Source organism: Heteronotia binoei, chromosome 3 (genome assembly GCF_032191835.1).
Source record: "Heteronotia binoei isolate CCM8104 ecotype False Entrance Well chromosome 3, APGP_CSIRO_Hbin_v1, whole genome shotgun sequence".
Taxonomy (NCBI): Eukaryota; Metazoa; Chordata; class Lepidosauria; order Squamata; family Gekkonidae; genus Heteronotia; species Heteronotia binoei.
In genome coordinates, this window is record NC_083225.1 from 159,511,034 (window position 1) to 159,533,157 (window position 22,124).

The 22,124-nt window shown below is 41.7% G+C and overlaps 1 protein-coding gene across 1 annotated transcript in view; it reads left to right on the top strand.

Moving 5' to 3' along the window:
* KATNAL1 (katanin catalytic subunit A1 like 1) overlaps positions 1–19,194 on the top strand; it is a 39,070-nt gene extending 19,876 nt beyond the window's left edge. The window contains exons 6-10 of the mRNA XM_060234726.1: positions 821–979; positions 1,910–2,036; positions 7,951–8,085; positions 10,866–10,992; positions 17,033–19,194. Coding sequence (XP_060090709.1) covers positions 821–979; positions 1,910–2,036; positions 7,951–8,085; positions 10,866–10,992; positions 17,033–17,231 — 747 coding nt within the window. The 3' untranslated portion in view covers positions 17,232–19,194. The remainder of the gene's footprint in view (positions 1–820; positions 980–1,909; positions 2,037–7,950; positions 8,086–10,865; positions 10,993–17,032) is intronic.
* The last annotated feature ends 2,930 nt before the right edge of the window (positions 19,195–22,124 follow it).

Genomic DNA, 22,124 nt, shown 5'->3' on the forward strand with positions numbered 1-22,124 from the left:
ACCTATACTGCAGGTAACTCCTTATGTAAATAAGAGTTTTATGGAATTTGGAAGCTTGCTATTATTTCAGAACAGGTCTAATTTTTTAAAAAATCTATTAATCAAAGCATTTTTTCCCATCTATACTTAGTTGAAATATTAAGGAACCAAATTCTGTAAAAGGTGAGCTGCGTGAATATAATTTATGTAGGAAAATTGCTTGAAAATATATGTGAGCAATTGTTTTGATCTGTAGAATTCAGATTTTTGCCATAATGAAGCAGATGTTTTTTTCAGTGTTTGTAGTAGCTAAATTGTGTGCATTGTGGGAAGTGCTCATGAGGCGTATTCTGGAAGGCAGGACCCACATGCTTTTCAGGCAGCCAGTTTGCAGTTCATGGTCATTTGAAGAGGCTGTAATTTGTAAGTAGGCCTGATCTTTGCACTCCAGAAAAATCATCTAAATTTGAGCTATTTTGTGGCAGGTCAATCATGCTACGCAACCATTCATTTATTTTAATGCAAGAAGTGTTTTGTAAAGTGGCAAATGAGACATAGAGATAAGGCAAAAATGCTGTGATGACAGATTAAATATTCTTTCAGCAGTAAAAGAGCAAAGACCTAGAGGCGGCAACAGTTTCTTTCCCTTCTAGCATTCATCCCTAATGAATGTCCGTTCATCATAAAGCAAACGTGGTTTAGGCTTTTGAATATAGCACAAATGACTTCGAGCAGTTTAAATCCACTACTTAGGCTATGCTGATAATTGATTGATTCAGTTTGACTAGATTGCTTTTATGCGGAAACTTTTGATTATTCAGTCATCTGAATTTAATTTTAGGGAGTGCTGATGGTCGGTCCTCCAGGAACTGGGAAAACCATGCTAGCCAAAGCTGTTGCCACTGAATGCGGGACAACCTTCTTCAACGTATCTTCCTCTACTCTGACTTCTAAATACCGAGGAGAATCTGAAAAATTAGTCCGCTTGTTATTTGAAATGGTAAGTCTCACTTACGCTCCACTATCTCAGGCTCATAAGCAGACACTGAAATCCTTGCAATTCATTGTGTGTCAGAAGCAAATTGTGTTGAACAGTCTCTGGGACTAGTGTAAAGCTCTGGAACAACTAGCCTGTATCTAACCATGCTGTTTGGAAAATTTAAGGGTAATGAGTTTTCAGAAGAGGAGGCAGTGATTTCCAATAATTTCTGTATTGCTACTCAGTGTGCCTTTCCCTGTAGAATTTTGTTCCTGGGTCAGAAACAGCCACAGCAGGGGATGTGCAAGAGGAAGGTGGAAATTGACAGAAATTATGCATGTTGTACTACCATCTCTTCAGATTTTCATGCAAACATGTACTCTACTGACATGCCATTCACATATCACTTCAGTACGCACACCCTGGTCACCTAATGAAACAATTGGGCAGCACTTTGGTACCGCTGCCAACACACTTCTCTGCCAAAAAGAACAACCCAAGCCCTGTATCTTGCGTACTGACTTTTTAAAAAAACACTGTAGAATAGTTGAACATTACATAACATCTTAGCAACTCAACCAATGACTGTGAAGAGCTCATCCATTCAAACCAAAGTGCTCACAAAATCTCAAAATCTGTTGTTATCTTTCTCTCAGGTTTTGTTTCTTTTGGTTTATCTTATTTGAAGGGTAAATTGGCAAAACACTATTTCCGTGCATGTTTTGTGTTTTAATTTGATATGTCATTTAAAACTCAGTGGCCATAGTAGGTTCCCCAAAGATTGTCAGAACTGGCTTTGGTTTAGAAAACAGATATGTAGATAGTGTTGATAAGAGGTTGTCCCAAGGCAGCACATCATATTTGGCCAACATGGCTGCTGCTCTTAAGGATCTTGCATGTGGTTTTTGCTCATGAATTCTTCTATGTAAGTAACTGTTGTCCTTGTTCAAGGCCAGATTTTATGCACCCACCACCATTTTCATTGATGAAATAGACTCTATCTGCAGCCGCAGAGGCACATCTGATGAACATGAAGCAAGCCGAAGAGTAAAGTCTGAGCTCCTTGTTCAAATGGATGGTAAGCAGTGTTTGTTATCTGCAAATGAGCTTCCCTATACGTTTTTATGAATTAATAGTGGATTTGCCTCCAAAAACATACAGAGCCAATCAAGAAGTAACATCTTTTCCATTTTAATTTCTCCAACTTTTTCTTAAGTTTAAACAACATATTTAAAATTAAATAATAGTTAAATCAAAACACTTTCATGCTTATTTTGCCACTTACAAGGCAATTTCCCCCCATTAACAGCACTTGTTTTATTTTTATTGACATTACAACTAACTGGAAAACATTGAGCTTTGATGAAATTTCAGTTAGTCTGTCTTTTTATATAGAAACAAGAGGCTTTTATTTCCATTCCAATATTATATTTCTGGGTAAAGAAGGGCCAAGGCCACAATTTACTAGGCCTATTCTGATGATTCCAAGGATAAATCAACCTGATAAGAGACTTGCGGAGCAATCTGAAATAGAGTTACTGTCCTTCTCCCTCTGAGGCAGAGGACATCTGGTGAGTGATTCCCACTGTCCTTTCAGGGAGGAAGGAACAACTTTTCCCTCTTCCTGTCTGTGTCGTAGGAGTCAGTTGCCATCTCAGTTCTATTCCTGCTTCAACAAAGAGAGCAGTTCAAAGAACTCTTTGTCTTCCTAGAGCCTTTAATGACCTCTTCCTTCTTTTATTACCTATTATGTACACCTTTTACTCTGTATTCTTTCTGTCTCCTGTATCTATTTCCCCTCCTAGTCTTCATTCTTTGAAGCCCAACGTCTCTCCTCAGAGACTCTAGCCATCGTGGCAGCCATTTTTACAATCTACAGAATGACTGCCTGTTTAAACCTCTGAATGGTTTCTAAGGAGCCGTCAGATGGCTTTCACTCAGAGGGAGAAATGGAAGCTCTGCTCACAGCTAACACTATGAAACAGGACATTGCAGGAGCTGGCATGCCCCAAACTTGGGCTACCTTGGTTGAACCAATGACTTTGGTGACTCAAAAGTGTGCAAAAAAGCACTGCCTTTTGAAGCCTACCATGGATCTGATTGCTTTCTCCAGCTGAGCAGTTTCATGTGACAGCTGTCTTGAGTGATCTAGATCTAACAGAGTATGTTTGGTGAGAGCCAGTTTGGTGTAGTTGGTTAAGTGTGCGGACTCTTATCTGGGAGAACCGAGTTTGATTCCCCAGTCCTCCACCTGCACCTGCTGGAATATCCTTGGGTTAGCCATAGCTATTGCAGGAGTTGTCCTTGAAAGGGCAGCTGCTGTGAGAGCCCTCTCAGCCCCACCCACCTCACAGGATGTCTGTTGTGGGGGGAGAAGATATTGGACACTGTAAGCTGCTCTGAATCTCTGATCTCTGATTCAGAGAGAAGGATGGGGTATAAATCTGCAGTCTTCTTCATGGAGATACCTTATAGGCTCCTAGGAGCTGCTCCAACACCAGGAAAACCAAGACTGATTATTCTTGGAAGTAAATTGATCCAGGATTGCTTACTTTGGAGCAAATCTTGACAGCTGAACCAGGTGCCTCCCTCTGGATGGGTAATGGACCTGACCCCAGGACTCTGACTCTTTCATCTGACTTTATGAATATATTAAGGCAGATAATGCGGGAGAGATCTATAGTTTCTGCCATAGTGAAGGAGTAAAATCTAGCAGGGCTCCTTCTGCCTTGTCTTCCCCTCTCTCCCACCCTAGAAAGAATATTACAACCTATGACAAGGGCTCTCAGTGGACAACCAGGGCAACACAGAAAGAACCTGTTAGTAGAAAAAGAAGTAGAGGGACCCACTGAGAGAGTGAGCCCTCTTCAGGTAGGCACCTGGAAGATAGGGAAGAAGGAGGATTTTATCAGACAAGGAAGACAAATAGATTAATGTCTCTGAACAATTTATTCAAGCCAGAAGATTATAAATACATACTGGCCAAAACCTTATCAGCCATAGCGCTCCAAGAATCCCTGTAGGAGATAACAATCTCAGGGTCAGAATTAAAAGCCAGACCCAAAGGGAATAAGTTTTTTTCTAGATCTGCTGCAACTGAGAGGGTGTTTCTTTTCCCTGAGTTTTTTGAAAGGCAACTTAAAGCAGAATAAGCTAAGCCCATGGCTAACTGACAGTTCCTGGGTTTTGTAAAAAATATTTTATTCCTTACCAATCTTTACCAATTAGTTTTTACAGGCCTCCTTGGTGGATGCCTCTGTTGTAGCATTACAGTTGTTCAGCCTTTTATCTGAAGATGGCCAGGGCTGTGTTTGAGATAACCTGGACAAGAGAGCAGAATTTGCCTTGAAAAAAGACATGGCTACAACTTCTGTTGTTGCCAGGACTGCTGTAGTCTGGACTAGGAAGATGGTCCAACTACTTCCAGAAAACAATTGTTGACATTTAAAGGAGTCAACAGGATTCTCAAGACCAGTTCCTTTACAGTGGATGCCACTTTAGAGGCCTTAACCTTCTCATCTAGAACAGCAGCAAGGAGAGTCCTGTGGCTACGAGCATGGAAACAGAACTCCACTCCAAATAGTTACAGTTTTCCCTTCTCAAGGTGACAAGCTTTTCTGCAGGGCCTTTGACAAAATCCTAATCAAGACCAGGGATACGAAAAAGGCAATGCCCAAGGCACACCTACAGAAGACTCTTTGGTAATCATTCCTTTTGTTCACAACATACATCACCCAGATGCAAGCAAGATGCCAAAAGACTGAACTGGCGATCCTCAAGGCAAACGTTTAGAAGAGGACCATACAAGACCAGATTCAACAAGCAATCAACTAACAGGGTTCAGGGCCAGAACAAGGCATACTTACCCATCAACCTATTGGAGCTCTGCGCTATATGTCTTGCCCTGCTTCACTTTGATTCTCAGACAGTAGACAAATTGTCTTGATTAGAACAGACCAAAGCTTGTCAAAACTATTGGCCAAAGCTTGCCTCAACAAAGCAAGGTGGATTCAGATCACCAGTGCTTTACAAGGAAGCCATCAAGATTCTAATTTTATAATTTGTATTGATTTTAAGTATAAAAAGAAAAAGCATAAGCATAGATACAGAAGCATTAAAGAGGGGGAGGGGTGAATACAGAGTGGGAGACCAGAAACAAAGAAAAATGCAAATATATCAGTTACATTTCTACCTCCAAATGAAACACCCAATTCTTTCTACCTGCAAGTATTAAATTTTCCCCTTATATTTTATCATCTTTATCTTTCATTATACACTTTTTACTCAGCTATTACTTAAAATACAAGTCTAGACTATTCTTCTTCGGCACATTTAAGTCTCTGTCTCGCCAAATCTCCTCCAGCCGTGTATTTTGGTTGTTACCATTTCAGTTGCACTCAGACGGCAAAGACAAATCTCTCAAAATATATCTCGCTTTTGTTCAGACCATATTATAGCCAGATAATAGTCTCATTAACACATATTCAGTTATAATCTGGGTCGATTTGAGTATCCATATTCAGCCTAATTCAAATTGTTGCCAATGCTCAAAGTTGTTCTTTGTCTTTTTGAAGCCTCATTCATGGGAAAGTGGGGGGAAATCCACCTCTTTCCCTTCCTTTGAACGGTCCTGCACGTCCTGCTTGTTGTTATGTAAAACAATTAGCCGGTGGTATTGAAAGCAAACTTACTTGCCGAGTAGAATTGCCGTGCTTGAGGTAGGAAAGCGATGCATCAGAAGCTTGTTAAGAAAGAAAAGAGGAAGCGGTCGGGTGTTCACTTCTTACTGCCGTAATAGCGATCATGGTGGCGGAGCTTCAGGGCATACAAGGAGGACAGAAATAGCCGCCACTATGCCCCTGGCTTCTTGCAAAGTCCCATGCCGAAAGGAAACCCCTTCAGGGTCTCCCTGGAGATGCCATGTCTGTGGCACCTCTCCACCTGATTCAGGGGGGCTGCTAGAGACGAGCTCCGCAGACCCCCACTGAGCTCAAGGTGACATAACCCGGAAGTTTCAGCCATCAAGATTCACGTCTCACCTTGGTCTTCCATGTTGTTATAAAGACAAAGTGGTCATGAGAACAGAATCAACCTTTCATCCAAAGGTTAATTCAACTTCCCACAGATCCCAGGAAATCTACCTTCCATCTTTTTGTTAGGAACCCAAACATCCTGAAGAAAGGTTGTGGCACAGTCTGGATGTGAGGCAAGCACTTTAGACTTTCTTGTGCAGGACTGAGCATATTAGGAAAACAGATTTCTTATTTATAAACATCTCCCCTCCAAACATGGGAAGAAAAACGTAAAAATCTGCCATCATCACTGCTCTCAAAGCCTGCATCTTTGGGGCTTATAAATTACACTAGCTGGCAGTTCCACCCAGGATTATGGCCCACTCAATGAGGAGCACCTCTATGAATGTGGCCTTCGCTAAACATGCATCAGTAGAAGAGGTGTGCGAGGCAGCAACATGGTTGTCCATATCCACTTTCATTAAGCACTATGAAATGAATGCATATGACTCAGCCAATGCTGCCTTTGGCAGAAGAATCCACCTCAGAGGGAGAACAGACGATTGGATACTTACTGTGAAGGGTCCTCCTGCTCTGAGGAAAGGAGGACATTTTGTCCTTCCTGAAGTCCTCGTCAGAATAAGCTGCTTTTTCCATATGTCTTACAGTTCTCTTTGTAATTCTCTTTACTTGCCTGATTTGTTCTGATTGTCTATTATTGCTCTTAAAGTTTTGTTACATTTAGAATAGGTGTTAAACCTTTCACAGCTTTTGGAGTTCCCAGAACTGAAAAGGCGGGTGACCCCCATGACACAGACAGGAAAAGGAAAAGTAGTTCTTGCCTCCCTGAAAGGATGGTGAGAATCACCCACCAAATTGTCCTCCTTTCCTCAGGGCTGAAGGACTCTTTATGGTAAGGATCCAGTGGTCCATTCTAATGAGGACATAACTCTTCTTAGGACTGCACTGTTGGGCTGTTCCACACTTCCCTTCCTTCACCCTGCCCAAACAGACCTTTGTTTACTTCATGGAGTGTCGTTATTGTTGCCCCACTATATTTATATAACAATGGATTCGCCCTCTAACCTTGCAGCTTGACCTCTCTGTCAATTTAGGTTGATGGTGGGGTCAGGGAGGTGTGCAGTTTTTTCACTACTTTTTTAATGTGATAAGAAGGTGGTGGAACATTCCCCTTGTGTCTGAAACAGAAATTTATCCCTGAGTAGTTGTGTCTGAATCTTTTTCAGGTCAGACACAAGTCTGATATACCCACGTTTCTGGCTCTGTGCTGTCACTGCTCTTTCTGACATTAAACTTATTGGATGTTGCTTGTAGTGCTCATATTAGCCTCAAATAAGTATCAGAGGCACAGTAGCCAATCCTTATACAGCAGAGAGGTAGCTTAATTGAAGCTGTTCATTGCTGGGGAAGGGTGCTCCCTCTCACACACGCTCTTTTTCTCCAATCTAAACTGTTTTCCTTCCCCAGACTGCCCTTAATTCCAGGAGGGCAAAAGGCCAGTTCAACCCATTGTGTCTTTTCCCACTCTGCTGAGGCTAAAATATTGGAGAAACAGTATGGGGGTAGGGTTACACAAACTTCTTCATTATAACAAGTACAATTCCCCCCCACTAGTATTTGGATGGGAGGCCTCCAAGGAATACCAGGGTTATGATGTGGCAAACCACCTCTAAGCATTTCTTGCCTTGAAAACCCTACAGGGATTGTCATAAGTCAGCTGTGACTTCATGGCAAAAAATAAAAATACATAAATAAACAAGCTTGGTGGTGGTCTTTTGTCTTTGCTGCTCCCTCCCCCCCCCCAAAGTTCTGTCACTCTTAACAAATGAGGATTGTGCTTCTCCATACAAGAGGGCTAGGCAACATGATTAAATACCTGTTTAATCATATGCAAAATGTGTACTTGAAAATGAACAAAACAGAAATGCCTTATTACAGATGCAGCCTTTGTTCATACAGGTGTAGGTGGAGGTCTTGAGAATGACGACCCTTCCAAAATGGTGATGGTGTTGGCTGCCACCAATTTCCCCTGGGACATTGATGAAGCTTTGAGAAGGAGGCTGGAGAAAAGGATTTATATACCATTGCCAACAGGTGGGACTAGTGTAACTACTTTCTTCTTAAATGTTTTTTTCTTGCACTTGTTATTTAAAGCTTCCCTAGGGGACTGTTAAAGAATCCATTGACATTTCTATTACAAATATTGCATTTTCAGGAGTTAATAACTTATCTCTTTTTATAAAAAAAAATGCTTAAGGTTGCAGAATGAACTAGCTGCAGTATTTCACAGCAGCCCCAGTGAAGAGGATCTTAGGTTTGGAACCTCAGTTGGTTTTAATGAGGATGGGGTTATTTTGAATGCTCAATGGGTTTCTTGACATCAGAGGCAGACTTTGGATGTCTCAAAGAAATATTGGGCGTTTTCGCACAGAGCTTACCCTGGAGTGACGTCCCTCTTCACCGCACAGCGTCTGCGTGGATTTCGCACCAACTGCTTCGCAGAACCAGGAAGAGCCACGAAGAGCCGCAGCTTTTGCGTCGCTAACGTAAACTGGTTTTTAGCGGTTTACATTTGCGACGCAAAAGGCTCGGCACTTCGCGGCTCTTCCTGGTTCTGTGGAGCAGTTGGTGCGAAATCCACACAGACACTGCACGGTGAAGAGGGACATCGCTCCGGGGGTAAGCTCTGTGCGAAAACGCCCATTGTCAATCCACTTCCCTGCACTTGCTGACCAAAGCAAAAAAGCGAATCCATGGATTTTTGCTTCCAGCCTTGCCATATTGTAAATCAGCTTTTGCCTAGCCATTGTGGCTAGTTCCTGCTTATTCCCCTGTCTTGTGTTACCTCAGTGTACATTGGCTTTCCTAGTCACTGGTTGTATGTGCTTTTAAGGATTCCTTTTTAGAGTTGTATAGCAGCAACCCTCTTAAAATGGGTGTAAGGCTTATTTTCCCACATAAGCTTTCAGGATAACAAAATACATGCTGCAAAGTAACAGCAGCTATTGTTGAGCCTGCTGGAGTGTAGAGCCTTTCAGCATTGTACAGCCTGACTTTAGCAGCTTGTAAATTAAGGGGTCATCAGCAAGGCTCTTTTTCTAGCAGGAGCTCCTTTGCATATTAGGCCATGCCCCATGGTATAGCCATTCCTCCTGGAATGGGCCCTGTACTAAGAGCCCTCTAAGCTCTTGGAGGATTGGTTACATCAGGGGGTGTGGCCTAATATGCAGAGGAGCTCCTGCTAGAAAAAGAGCCCTGGTCGTCAGAATGGTGTATCCTGTGCAACATAGGACCGATGTCATCAATGGCATTCCCCAGTCAAGTCCACCCCTTGATGTTTAGTATAACTTCTTGTCACTATGACATTGCAGACTGAACAACATAGGAGTCTCTAACTCCATACCACATCTTGGCTGTGACTGGTGAGGGTCAGGCTGGGGAAATTTGTGCGATATTTCCAGGGGGTATATTCATTGCATTTTCAGAGGTAGCCCTGCTTCATATGTAACATATAATTTTAGCCTCTTTTGTGGGGGAAGCTTGCATTTGTGGCTGATAGAGCATTTTCTCATTTGAGGCTTAAGTTGCTGTTACACCTCTGTCATACTGTTTATCTGAATGTCTGCTTGTTTAACATGAAAGAGAAGGTAGAAGACAGCAGATGTGGTGTAAACGAGCATTACTAACGTAAATTGAGTGTGGTACAAATCAATCAAAGTGAGAACTGCTTTAATTCTCATGTGAAAACACTTTGTTTGAAGTTGTGTCACTTGCTGCTGATTTCTATTTAAATTAGTTTTTAGAGGAAGGCGTTTGCTGTTGTTGATCTTACAGAGGTACAGTACAGGCAAAATGGAACTATTACTGTTATTACTCTTTCTGGTGGTATAAAACTATCCAAATTACGCAGAACTTTTATCTGAAAAGAAGGTAAAGCAGCAAAAGCTATGCACAGATTATATACCTCAAGTAGTAGGCCAACTTTGGAAAAAATACCTGTCTTCTCTGTGATATTTCAAAATTAATCCAACTGGAAAAATCCTTCTGTTTCCAGGCTCTGCAAACTAATGATTGTTACAAAGTGTCAGTCAATCAGGAAAGCTCTCTTGCAAAGATGTTTTTTAAACCTTTTATAAACTTCCAAGTTTATGTTTTATTTTACTGTATTTGTCTTGTCCCTAGGGAATGGAAATAGGGCAGAACTGCCCTTGAAACAGGCTATTCCCTTGTTGCAGGAGGGAATAGTCTGTTTCTAAACAAAATCTAAGAGAGCAGATGCTTTGCATGCAGAAATCTGAATCTGCAGCAGTTCCATTTAAAAGTGTTTCAGGCCACAGAGCTGGGAGAGATGTCCATCTGAGATCCTGGTGGAGGTCCATTGCCAGTCAGATTGCAAGCTATTAGACTAGATGGACCAATGGCATGAGTCAGAATCAGGTGGCTTCATATGCTCTCTTAGCTGGTGGTGAAACACTTCGGATGGCAAATGGAGGGAGAGCCTTCACCAAAGATCTGTTGGGAAGTAAACAGATCTCTCACTTTACAGGATTGCCTCTTTGCCTGCATCTGAATTTTACTTGTAGCTAAAGCAAATATTGTTTAGGTGCTTAAGCCTTTCTGATACCATTGACTTCAAAGGACTTAAAAGGGTGCAATTCTGGTACTCTTTCATCCAAAGAAAACCAAACCCTGCTCCTGGAACCTGTTGGCTTAGGCCAATACAATGTAACAGGGTTTTTTTGTTGGTTTAAAAAATGAGAGGCTTGCATTTTTTAAGGTGCATATGGTTTTCTTGGTGTTTAAGACAGAATGTTAACCATTGTATAAACATTCTACATTTGCAAGCAACTTTAATCAGATCTTCATTATTGCAGCAAAAGGCAGAGCAGAGTTGCTGAAGATTAATCTTCGGGAAGTAGATATGGATCCTGACTTAAATCTGGAAGAAATTGCTGAGAAGATTGAAGGCTATTCTGGTGCTGACATTACCAATGTTTGCAGGTATCCTGCTATATATCCTAGCTAAAATATAGTTGAACATAAACTAAACTGAAAATTTGAGATAGCTAGCTTCATTTTCTGATTAGTTATGCCTACCACAGGTGGATCTTTTTAGTAAGGTTTATAAGCAGGGGACCTACAAGGAGTTGGGCATCTCATCTTCCCCTCCCTCACCATTTCTTATTTTCCTTTTCTGGAAGCCCCTATAGCCTCTCTTTTTCCTTCCTTCTCTCCTTTCCACATACCATCCAATCACCTTTTCTGCCCCACTTCCTCAGCTTTCCCTCCTTTCTTCCCCTAGCAGTCTCTCCCTGGGAAAATGCTATTTGGTGCTGGCTGCTGGACACAGTTGCACAGTGCAAACCCATAAATACTTGTGGAGGGCATCTCACATTTCCCTGTATGCTCCTCCCCATACTATTTCCTCTTTGTCTCCTCCTGCAACTCTCATATCCTTCCCATTCCCTGCTTCCTTTTCTGCTTCCCATGAAACCGACCTTTATCTGATTTTAACTACCTGCAGATTGATCGGATCAATATGTGTTCAGGTCGAGAGAAAGAGATTGAGTTTCTAGATGCTCTCAATGACTGTGCTATGGAGCAGATGGTAACAGAACCTACCAGGGGTGGGGCGATCCTGGATTTGATCCTAAGTAATGCCCAAGACTTGGTGAGAGATGTAAAAGTGATCGCACCGCTTGGGAGCAGTGACCATAACGTTATTGATTTCACCATTTGTATAAATAGAGAGTTGCCCCAAAAGACCAGCACAACCACGTTTAACTTTAAAAGGGGTAAATTCTCTGAGATGAGGAGACATGTGAAGAGGAAACTGAAAGGAAAGGTAAATACAGTCCAAACCCTTGGGGAAGCTTGGAGGCTATTTAAAACTACAGTCCTAGAAGCTCAGATAAAATATATACCACAAGTTAGGAAAGGCACAAACAGGTATAAGAAAAGGCCTGCATGGCTAACAGACAAAGTAATGGACGCTGTAAAAGGTAAGAAGGACTCCTTTAAGCGGTGGAAAGCTAGTCCAAGTGAGATTAATAAAAGGGAACACAGGTTGTGGCAAATCAAATGCAAGACTGTGATCAGGCAGGAAAAAAGGGACTATGAGAAGCATATTGCAAAAAACATAAAGACCAACAATAAAAATTTCTTCAAATATATTTGAAGCAGGAAACCAGCCAGGAAGGCAGTGGGGCCCTTGGATGACCAAGGGGTAAAGGATTACTGAAGAAGGATAGGGAAATGGCTGAGAAGCTGAATGCATTTTCTGCCTCCATCTTCACTGTGGAAGATGAGAAGTGTTTGCCTGCTCCAGAACCACTTATTTTGGAAGGGGAGTTGAAAGACCTGAGTCAGATTGAGGTGACAAGAGAGGAGATCCTACAACTGATAGACAAATTAAAAACTAATAAGTCACCAGGTCCAGATGGCATACATCCAAGAATTCTGAAAGAACTCAAAGTTGAACGTGGATCTTCTGACAAAAATATGTAATCTTTCATTGAAATCTGCCTCCGTTTCTGAGCATTGGAAGGTAGCAAATTTCACCCCCATCTTTAAAAAGGGTTCCAGAGGAGATCCGGGAAATTACAGGCCAGTCAGTCTGACTTCAATACCAGGAAAGTTGGTAGAAACCATTATCAAGGACAGAATGAGTAGGCACATTGATGAACACGAGTTATTGAGGAAGACTCAGCATGGGTTCTGTAAGGGAAGATCTTGCCTCACTAACCTGTTACATTTCTTTGAGGGGGTGAACAAACATGTGGACAAAGGAGACCCAATAGATGTTGTTTACCTTGACTTCCAGAAAGCTTTTGATAAAGTTCCTCATCAAAGGCTCCTTAGTAAGCTTGAGAGTCATGGAGTAAAAGGACAGGTCCTCTTGTGGATCAAAAACTGGCTGAGTAATAGGAAGCAGAGAGTGCGTATAAACGGGCAATCTTCGCAGTGGAGGATGGTAAGCAGTGGGGTGCTGGGTCCCATGCTCAGTACTGGGTCCCATGCTCTTTAACTTGTTCATAAATGATTTGGAGTTGAGAGTAAGCAGTGAAGTGGCCAAGTTTGCAGATGCCACTAAATTGTTCAGGGTGGTGAGAACCAGAGAGGATTGTGAGGCACTCCAAAGGGATCTGTTGAGGCTGGGTGAGTGGGCGTCAACGTGGCAGATGAGGTTCAGTGTGGCCAAGTGCAAAGTAATGCACATTGGGGCCAAAAATTCCAGCTACAAATACAAGTTGATGGGGTGTGAACTGGCAGAGACTGACCAAGAGAGAGATCTTGGGGTCGTGGTAGATAACTCACTGAAAACGTCAAGACAGTGTGCGACTGCAATAAAAAAGGCCAATGCCATGCTGGGAATTATTAGAAGGGAACGGAAAACAAATCAGCCAGTATCATAATGTATAAATCGATGGTGTGGTCTCATTTGGAATACTGTGTACAATTCTGGTCACCGCACCTCAAAAAGGATATTATAGCATTGGAAAAAGTCCAGAAAAGGGCAACTAGAATGATTAAAGGGTTGGAACACTTTCCCTATGAAGAAAGGTTAAAACGCTTGGGGCTCTTTAACTTGGAGAAACGTCGACTGCGGGGTGACATGATAGAGGTTTACAAGGTTAGGCATGGGCTGGAGAAGGTAGAGAAAGAAGTCCTTTTCTCCCTTTCTCACAATACAAGAACTTGTGGGCATTTGATGAAATTGCTGAGCAGTCGGGTTAAAACGGATAAAAGGAAGTACTTCTTCACCCAAAAGGTGATTAACATGTGGAATTCACTGCCGCAGGAGGTGGTGGCGGCTACAAGCATAGCCAGCTTCAAGAGGAGGTTAGATAAAAATATGGAGCAGAGGTCCATTAGTGGCTATTAGCCACAGTGTGTATATATATGTGTGTGTGTGTATATATATATATATATGTATAGATATATAATTTTTTTTGGCCACTGAGTGACACAGAGTGTTGGACTGGATGTGCCATTGGCCTGATCCAACATGGCTTCTCTTATGTTCTTATGCTCCTCCATCTTCAGATATATTCGTTATATATTTGATTCATTTATAACTTGCCTTTCTCCCTGATAAGAACCCAAAGCAGTTGACATCATTCTCCTGCTACATTTTATTCTCACAGCAACCCTGTGAGGTGGGTTAGCGTGAGAATGTATAACTGGCCCTGTGTCACCCAGTGAGCTACTATGGCAGAATGGTGATTTGAACCTGGGTCTCCCAGATGCTAATCTGTAACTGTAACCACTACACTAGTGACTTTTATGGTGGCTGCTGTTGAACAGTAGCAAGCAGCCATTCCTGGATGAGTCATGAAAGTCACATGTTATCATGTCAGTTGGTGGTAGCTGCTAGGCCTGTGAACCCTCCCTCAAAAGCCAAAGCAGCCTTGCAGTGGGCCCTGCCCCCTTCTCTGGCCTTTTACTGACAGAAACCAAGTCTTGAAGTTTGGCAATACCTGTTGTGGTTGCCTGACAACTCCCACGATGTCCACTGAGAAGGAATTTGTTTCTTAAAACTACAGGTGCTGTCTCTGTTAGATTGGGAGTGGGTTTTGACATTTATTTTTTAGCTTTCTTTCAGTTTGTAGAAAGAGTTGTCTTAGTTTTTCATTGCTGAAGCCTCTGGATTTAAAGATCCACAGGTTTGGCCATTTAGTATATTTATATACCATCTTTATATTAAAAATAGATGGCTCCCATTCTGCATGTGGAAGCTCTTGGGCTCAGTTCTTGGCATCTTCAGCTGAAGGATTTCATGTAGCAAGTGTTGGAAAAGTTTGTTCTGCCTCAGAGACTTGGTACAGCTGCTGCCGTTCAGAGTAGACTATGCTGAGCTAGGTGAAGCAGCGGTGGCTTCACGTGTCTCTAGAAAGTATAGGTCATATGCTTGTTCCAAATTCCTACATGGCCATGCATTGCAGGGTAAGATTGGTAGTGAAACAAGCCTGTCATTACTCATCCTTTTATTGAGAGACACCTGACGAGTTTCTGAGGTAACTCAGGCCTCTCTAGAGCACACTTAGAAATCTGCTAACTCAGACAGCTGCAGTTTTAAAATGCAGATAAATCTTAATGACCTTTGATCCTCTGTAACATTCTGTATAATGATTTATTAAACAAATACATAATAAAATGAATAATATATGTTTGCATGCAGTGTCGCTTAGTGTAGCCCTCTTAGAGCTTTTGAATATGGGATGGCTAAAACCCCCAAATTAATAAATAATGGAACTGTTGTAATACTATAATTGAGAAGATATTAATAAATTAGCTTGCTTCTCAATTTCTCAGGTTCAGTTCAGATGTGACAAACAGACCAGAGTTTGTGATGAGCGTAAACTGGTTAGGTGTTGGGCTTGCATGTGCCCTTCTGCCTCAGTGCAGAGACTGAAGACAGAAGTAACCAACTACAATTAGATGTGGGCACCTTAATAATCTGTAGGTAGTTTCTGTCATCAGTATCAGGAGTGCCAGGCTAGGGGAGGGAGAGCATGTGCAAACCCAGCAGGTAGTGCCTGTCACAGTTGAACATGGACTGGCTCATTTGACATATGGACTGTGTCTTGGCAAAGATCAAGGAAAAACCAGGACTGTTTTTTTCCTTAGTATAGTAAAAAGGAAAGGAAAGGTCCCCTGTGCAAGCACCAGTCGTTGCTTTCACAACGTTTTCACTGCAGACTTTTTACGAGGTGGTTTGCCATTGCCTTCCCCAGTCTTTTACACTTTCCCCCCAGCAAGCTGGGTACTCATTTTACCAACCTTGGAAGGATGGAAGGCTGAGTCAACCTTGGGCTGGCTACCTGAACCCAGCTTCCGCCGGAATCGAACTCAGGTCGTGAGCAGAGAGTTCAGACCACAGTACTGCAGTACTGCTGCTTTACCACTCTGCGCCATGGGGCTGCTTGGTGTAGTAAAAACCATCCTGTAAACTTTTTATTTAAAGTATATGTGTTACTGTCCCAACTGATAAAGATCCTCAGTGTGGCTTAGACACTGATAACAGAGGCAGAGAGAGAGAAGAGAACAAACCATTCCAGAACTCAACAAAAGCAGAACTGTCAACCAGAAGGGTTAAACCCAGATCAACAAACCATCTGCCCCTCTCAAAATCTACACAGAAGAAAATAATCCTTGCTTGCCTCAGAAAACTTGAGAGAAAGACTTGGTAAAGCCTCCCCAGAGAAGAAATTTCAGCCTCTGAGTACTACTAGTGATAAGCCGCTGTCTTGAATAAATACATGGAGCAGGTCCTTTAAAAATGACCTGAGCAGCCCAGCCTACTGCTTTGCTGTGGTGCATTTGAGGAGTTGGTTAGGAGAATGTTAAGCAGTAGACTGAAGCCATTATCCAAGATAAGGAAATAGCCTCCAAACCAAATGAAATGGCTCCAGTATCATCATACAGGCAGGTTTGGTATCGAAGCTTCTTTGCTCTGATTTCTTTTCTGTGTCCTGTAACATCTTGAGCGCAATTTATAACACACCAGCAGGCAGTGGTTCTTACATAGGCAGAAAAGGATACAGTAGCTGGGAAAAGCAGGTTTCTTCTCCTCCTTGGTTCCATGTCAATTCCTGTGTATTGCATTGGAGTTTTAAGGTCACTTGGGACCTCCTTCCTCAGCCTAGAGGAGGATAGATCCAGAGGGTTTGAAGGAATTATAGTGACTGAGCAGTGTTCTTTTTCATGAGCTGAACGATTAGCTCTGCATCTCCATAAATCATCGTAAAAGGGTTGTGTCGGGGTGGGGGTAGAATTGGTTTTATGGGTTTAATTATCTCTGCACATTGACTAGATGCCTTAGTGAGTTTCAGCTGCATCGTGTCCTTTACATTATATTAATGCTGGGGATATTGGAGATGTAGAAGCCAGAGTTTCCAAGGGGGACAGGAAGGCAACTAAGAGGAAATGTTTTATGTTCTCCTGCTGGGGGCTGCAACATACAGTGTAATCAAAATCTTAATGGTTCCCAGCCTACACTATTGGTAATTAGTTCCTGTGCATTTTCCTTTGTTTCTAGGGATGCCTCTTTGATGGCAATGAGGCGGCGTATTAACGGCTTAAGCCCTGAAGAGATTCGTGCACTGTCTAAAGAAGAGCTTCAGATGCCCGTCACCAAGGGGGACTTTGACTTGGCTCTGAAGAAAATCTCTAAGTCTGTTTCGGCTGCAGACTTGGAGAAATATGAAAAGTGGATGTCAGAATTTGGATCTGCTTAACCTTGGGATGTCTCTTCCCAGTGGATTGTAACTTTCCCATTTTAGAATGTTGAGCATAGAAATCTTGAGTTTTACCTATGGACAAGATACTCCTTTAAAACTTTTAAATTTTTTTTTTGCACTTTAAAGGGAACAAAATAAAAATGTTACACAGTGAGATCATGGTATTTTGTGGATGACTACTAAAATCTGTAAATGTAGCAATGGAAACCCTCTGCATTTGTAGCTGCCTGCACTTTAACTGTAAATACCAGTGTCCTGATTTTCACATGCTAATCTTTCATGGCTGCTATCTGCCAACCAGATATGGGATTGTGTAGGAAAAAGCTATCAGGCTCCTTGTGATGTATGCCTGTGATGCTAGGACATATTGTATATCTAGTTATAACTGGATTTCATACCACTTGAACATAAAACAAGTTTTTATTCTGCACTTCTGCCTCCATTAGGGAGCTCTTCAGTGTGATCGAAGATAAAAATACCAAGGTTCGCTTTACACTGCAGACATGTTGCCATGGCTACACTGGTATTTGCTGGAACACAATTAAACACCATACTGTAAAACTGAGACTCCTGTCTCTAAATGTGCAATATACACATGTACATTGCTATGACCAGCTGCACCTCTTTGACACATTCTGTTGCTGAGTGTTTAGAAATGTATGTTTCCGTCTTACACTTTATCTGTTTACTACAGCCAGTGGGTTTAATGTGGCCATCATAATTGCTGTGTAAAGTGTGAAGTGGTACTGGAGACCTTTCCAAAAAAGCAGGTAATGATGCAAAAAAACCCCACCAAAAAATCTCAGGGCTGATTTTCCTCTCAACTCATTTTATATTTGTGTTAAATACATTACTTTTATGGAATATAGTGCCATCCTTTGATTTGTCACTTGTTACATCGTGTTAAGCAAGATGGAAGATTAGCTTGCAGTCTTTTGGCTAGCTAGAGGCCTGCTTCACTCTGGTGGTTACAGTTGTTTCACCTGCCAGTGCTAAATTAAACCCATGCAGATCTTGTCCAGCTATCTTTTGCTTTAGAATACCTTTTTCTTTTATGAGTTGCACCTTTGTTACAGTATGGGATACTGAAGTATAACACAGCAGAACCTAAACTTGAAAGTATAGAGCTGTCATTTTTGGCATCTAAGAATATTTTGCTCCCCACCCCTTAGTATATCTAGAGCTCTCTAATATTTTTATGTGTTTCTACACATTTCAGCAGTTTCATCCTCAAGTATGATTTTTCTGCAGAATCTTTGTAATATCTGGTGTATATGAATGGATTGTCCTAATCATAATTGGGCCCTCAAGACATAATGCACAGTTTACTTCTTGAAGTGACTGTTTGGGAACATGTAGGTATGGAACTGGTTATCCACATTTTTCTAGTGAAAAGTCCACAATCAGGTTTACTGGAGGGTCCTGTTCTTAGATTCAGCTCCAGAAAAACTGTGTGGATTGCCAAATCCAAATTAACATTTCTACCAGAATAAATTATCTTAATCCCAGGATTATCAGTTGTTAGGTTTACATTAAATCTGTCTAATTTGTGAATAAATTGACTAACCAATAGTTGTTTCTTTTCATTTTGGCAGCCTACCACTTAAAATAATTTGTGTTTCAAAAGTTCTCATTTAGAGTACTTGCAGGCAGGGTTTTCCCAGTTATCCAGCATGCTGATTCAGCATTCTTGATATCTACAGAACACATAGGAATTTTACTAGTCTAAGAAGTAGACCAAGAACTAGTATGATCTGTTTGGTTGATCCAGTCCCACAGTATATGGGCAGTTACACAGATGGTGTTCACAATTGTTTTGTCTTGGATTCTTTATTTGTTGCTATTTTACTTTTTACACAGGAGGCATCTTGCGTTGAGACTGTGAATAGTACATTGTGTTTCCAACAAATGGCAGCTGTACCTTGAAAGGAAGAAATCACAATAAATGTCCTAACAATGACTCATGTTTCTTTTATGTGGCACTCTTTGTTCTGCATAGCAATTTTGGGATTTTATTGTACTCCTGCAGTGGTTGAATTGGATGTGATACTCTGGAAGCATAAGAGGAGCATACCATCTCATGGAATATTTCAGTTTTTACATATATATATACACACACACACATACATATGCATATATATGTTTCTCTCACTGTTTCTCTTTGTGAAGCTAATAGGCAATTGCTTTGCAGTAGCCAAGGAAAGTAAAGGCTCCCACAGGACTGAGAACTGCCTTTAGAGCCCAGTGCTGGTTTTGGACAGTGCAGTGCTAATCTTAGCAGCAGCAATTTCTATACTTTAGAAATCCAAAGTTTCTCAAATAGGCACACAAATAATTTTTTTGTTAACTTTGTCATGAATAGGGTGCTTTACTGGGTATTCAAGTTCTTCCAGTACAGCTAGCATTACTGTTGTTATCACTGTTGCACTATCAATATGTAGTAGATTGGTCTTTACAGTGCAGAAGAAGATAGCTCCTGCCCCAAGAAGCCCACAATCTAAGCTCAGCATGGGAGATTGGTATGGAAAGAGCAGGGAGTGGACTCTAAACATGCTTTGGCATTTGGAAGAGATGGGAAATAAGGAGATGTGCCCAAAGTGGACTTCACGGGAGTGATAGTGGTAACATCAAGCAAGTGATCTGGCAGACAATTTTTGGTAGAAGAAATGGCAAGAGAGAGAGGGTGGAGGTTTGTTTTTTTCAGACAGCTGAAGGGAATGAATGTATTGGGATATGAAAGCAAAAAGACAAGATGTCTTGGTTTAAATCAAAGCCAATGGGAAAAGGCCAATGTGAAATCATTGACTCAAAGCATGTTTATATTATATGCTAGATAAATGCATATTAATTGGTAGCTTCAACCAAAAAAATATATTGTAAAACAGAATTGAGCCTTTGTACAAATTTAGGAAGCATTCAGTTTCTATAAGTTATTTTAAATCTTCAAGTTATTTTCTGAAAAAAAATCCTCCTTTAACTTTTAAAAATAACATTGTTTAGGCCTCAGACAGCATTTTTTCTTTAAATCCTGAAGGCATGATTGTTTGGGGGTACTTACTGGGATCAAGGGCTGGCTCAAAACTGGTGACTGCTTGAAGTGGCAAAACAATGAAGGGTGGTGTTGTGAGAAGAGGTGACAAGTATGACTTCTACCAGCCATGGCCTTCCAATGTGTTACCTAGATTGAAGGCAGGCCGAAGACTTGCAGGAGTCAAGCACTCGGTAGTAGGAAGGGCTACAGAGGTACTGTTTCTGGAACCCACCCTAGTCCCTGCCAGGTAGTTTATCACCCCCTACACCTGTGCTCAAGCCCAAATATAGCGTAGGCATTTCCTCCATAGCCTGCCCTGGATTCTGTTGGGACAGAATGATGGACCGTTTCAAGTTCCACCCTCCACAAGTCTCACTTTCAAATGTGGATTGGAATGTTAAAAATGGAAAGGGGGGAGTTTGGCAGTTTAACTGCTAGCTGAAAGACAAAATTGGGGGGTTGTTGGATTTTGGGGGGAGAATGGTGAGGAGGTCTACTGGTAAGACAGACAGTCCATCAAGGATTCAGGCATTTTGATGACAGGGTTTGGGTGCTGTTATTGTCAAAATCAGAGTCTGTTCCATGTTATATTTGAATCAGTCAGACAAGCAACCTGCTTTGTAACTGTTACATATTCTTAGGCCCCATGATCTAAACGTATGAACTATTGTACTATTACAAGGAAATTGGAAATGGAGGATTAGTGAAATGTCAGGTAAAGAGATGTATTGTATGTCAGGTAAAGAGATGTAAAGAGATGTATTGTTCTGTAGACCATGGGATCTGGTAAGGTATCACAGAACAGCCCTGCTGATTGGCAGGCTGCATTACATTTCGGGTCCTCAAAGAGGTCAAGAATCAAGACTCAGTGGCCATCCTGGGTCTCCACCTGGTGGTGTACTGCTAACCCACCCATCTACTGGATAAATTCTTTCTGATATCTACATTGACACACATACCGCCCCCCCCCCCCCCAATCATAAAGGCTGCAATCACACACACACAATAATGCACTTTCAATCTACTTTCAGTGCACTTTCTAACCAGATTTTACTGTGTGAACTGGCAAAACCCAGATGGAAAGTGGATTGAAAGTGCATTATTTATTGTGTGTGACCTCAGCCTTAGATTATCTCCCACTATCAGGGCCAGCACTCTCCATATCATCTTTTAGAGGTTCCACTTAGAGCCTGCATCTCCCACTTGTTCTGATTAGCTGCCTCAGGCATGGTTTACTGCACCTGTGTATTCTGGGGAAACTAATGATCTACTGAGGACAACCTCTGGCACCTTTTGGGTAATGTGTTGTTGTAGGGCATAACTTCCAGCATTCCAAGTAATATAAAATTAATTAGAAAATATTCATCTGCATATTCTGCACAAGTGAATTGTGTAAGATTACAAAATAAAAGTGCTTATGTGCAATCCTGTATATATATAACCTGGTTACCATTGTTCTAAGATAGGCTATTTACTCTTAAAAGCTGCAGCATTCTGTCATTCATCCTTTACCTTGAGTCTTTGTTCAGGCTGCCTGTCCTTTATTATTGCCACATGGTAATAGTGACTATCAAGATGCAGCCCAGGTGTGAAAACTCCTTGCTGCAAGTTACCAGATAAAATGGCATTTGTGGTAACCAGGCTTGTAGCCAGAAAATTTTAGATTTGGGGGGGGGGGAGGGATAAAATAGGTGGGGGGGGGCACAGGGCACAAAATCACATCAGAAGAGAGCAGGGGCCGGGTGCATCATTTTCTCTCTCCCCCCAGTGGGCTTTCTATGTTATGCAGACCTGCCTCTAGACCCACCTCTTCCCTTCCCTCCCCTCCGCTGGTTACATCAGGTTTTGCGCTCTCCCCC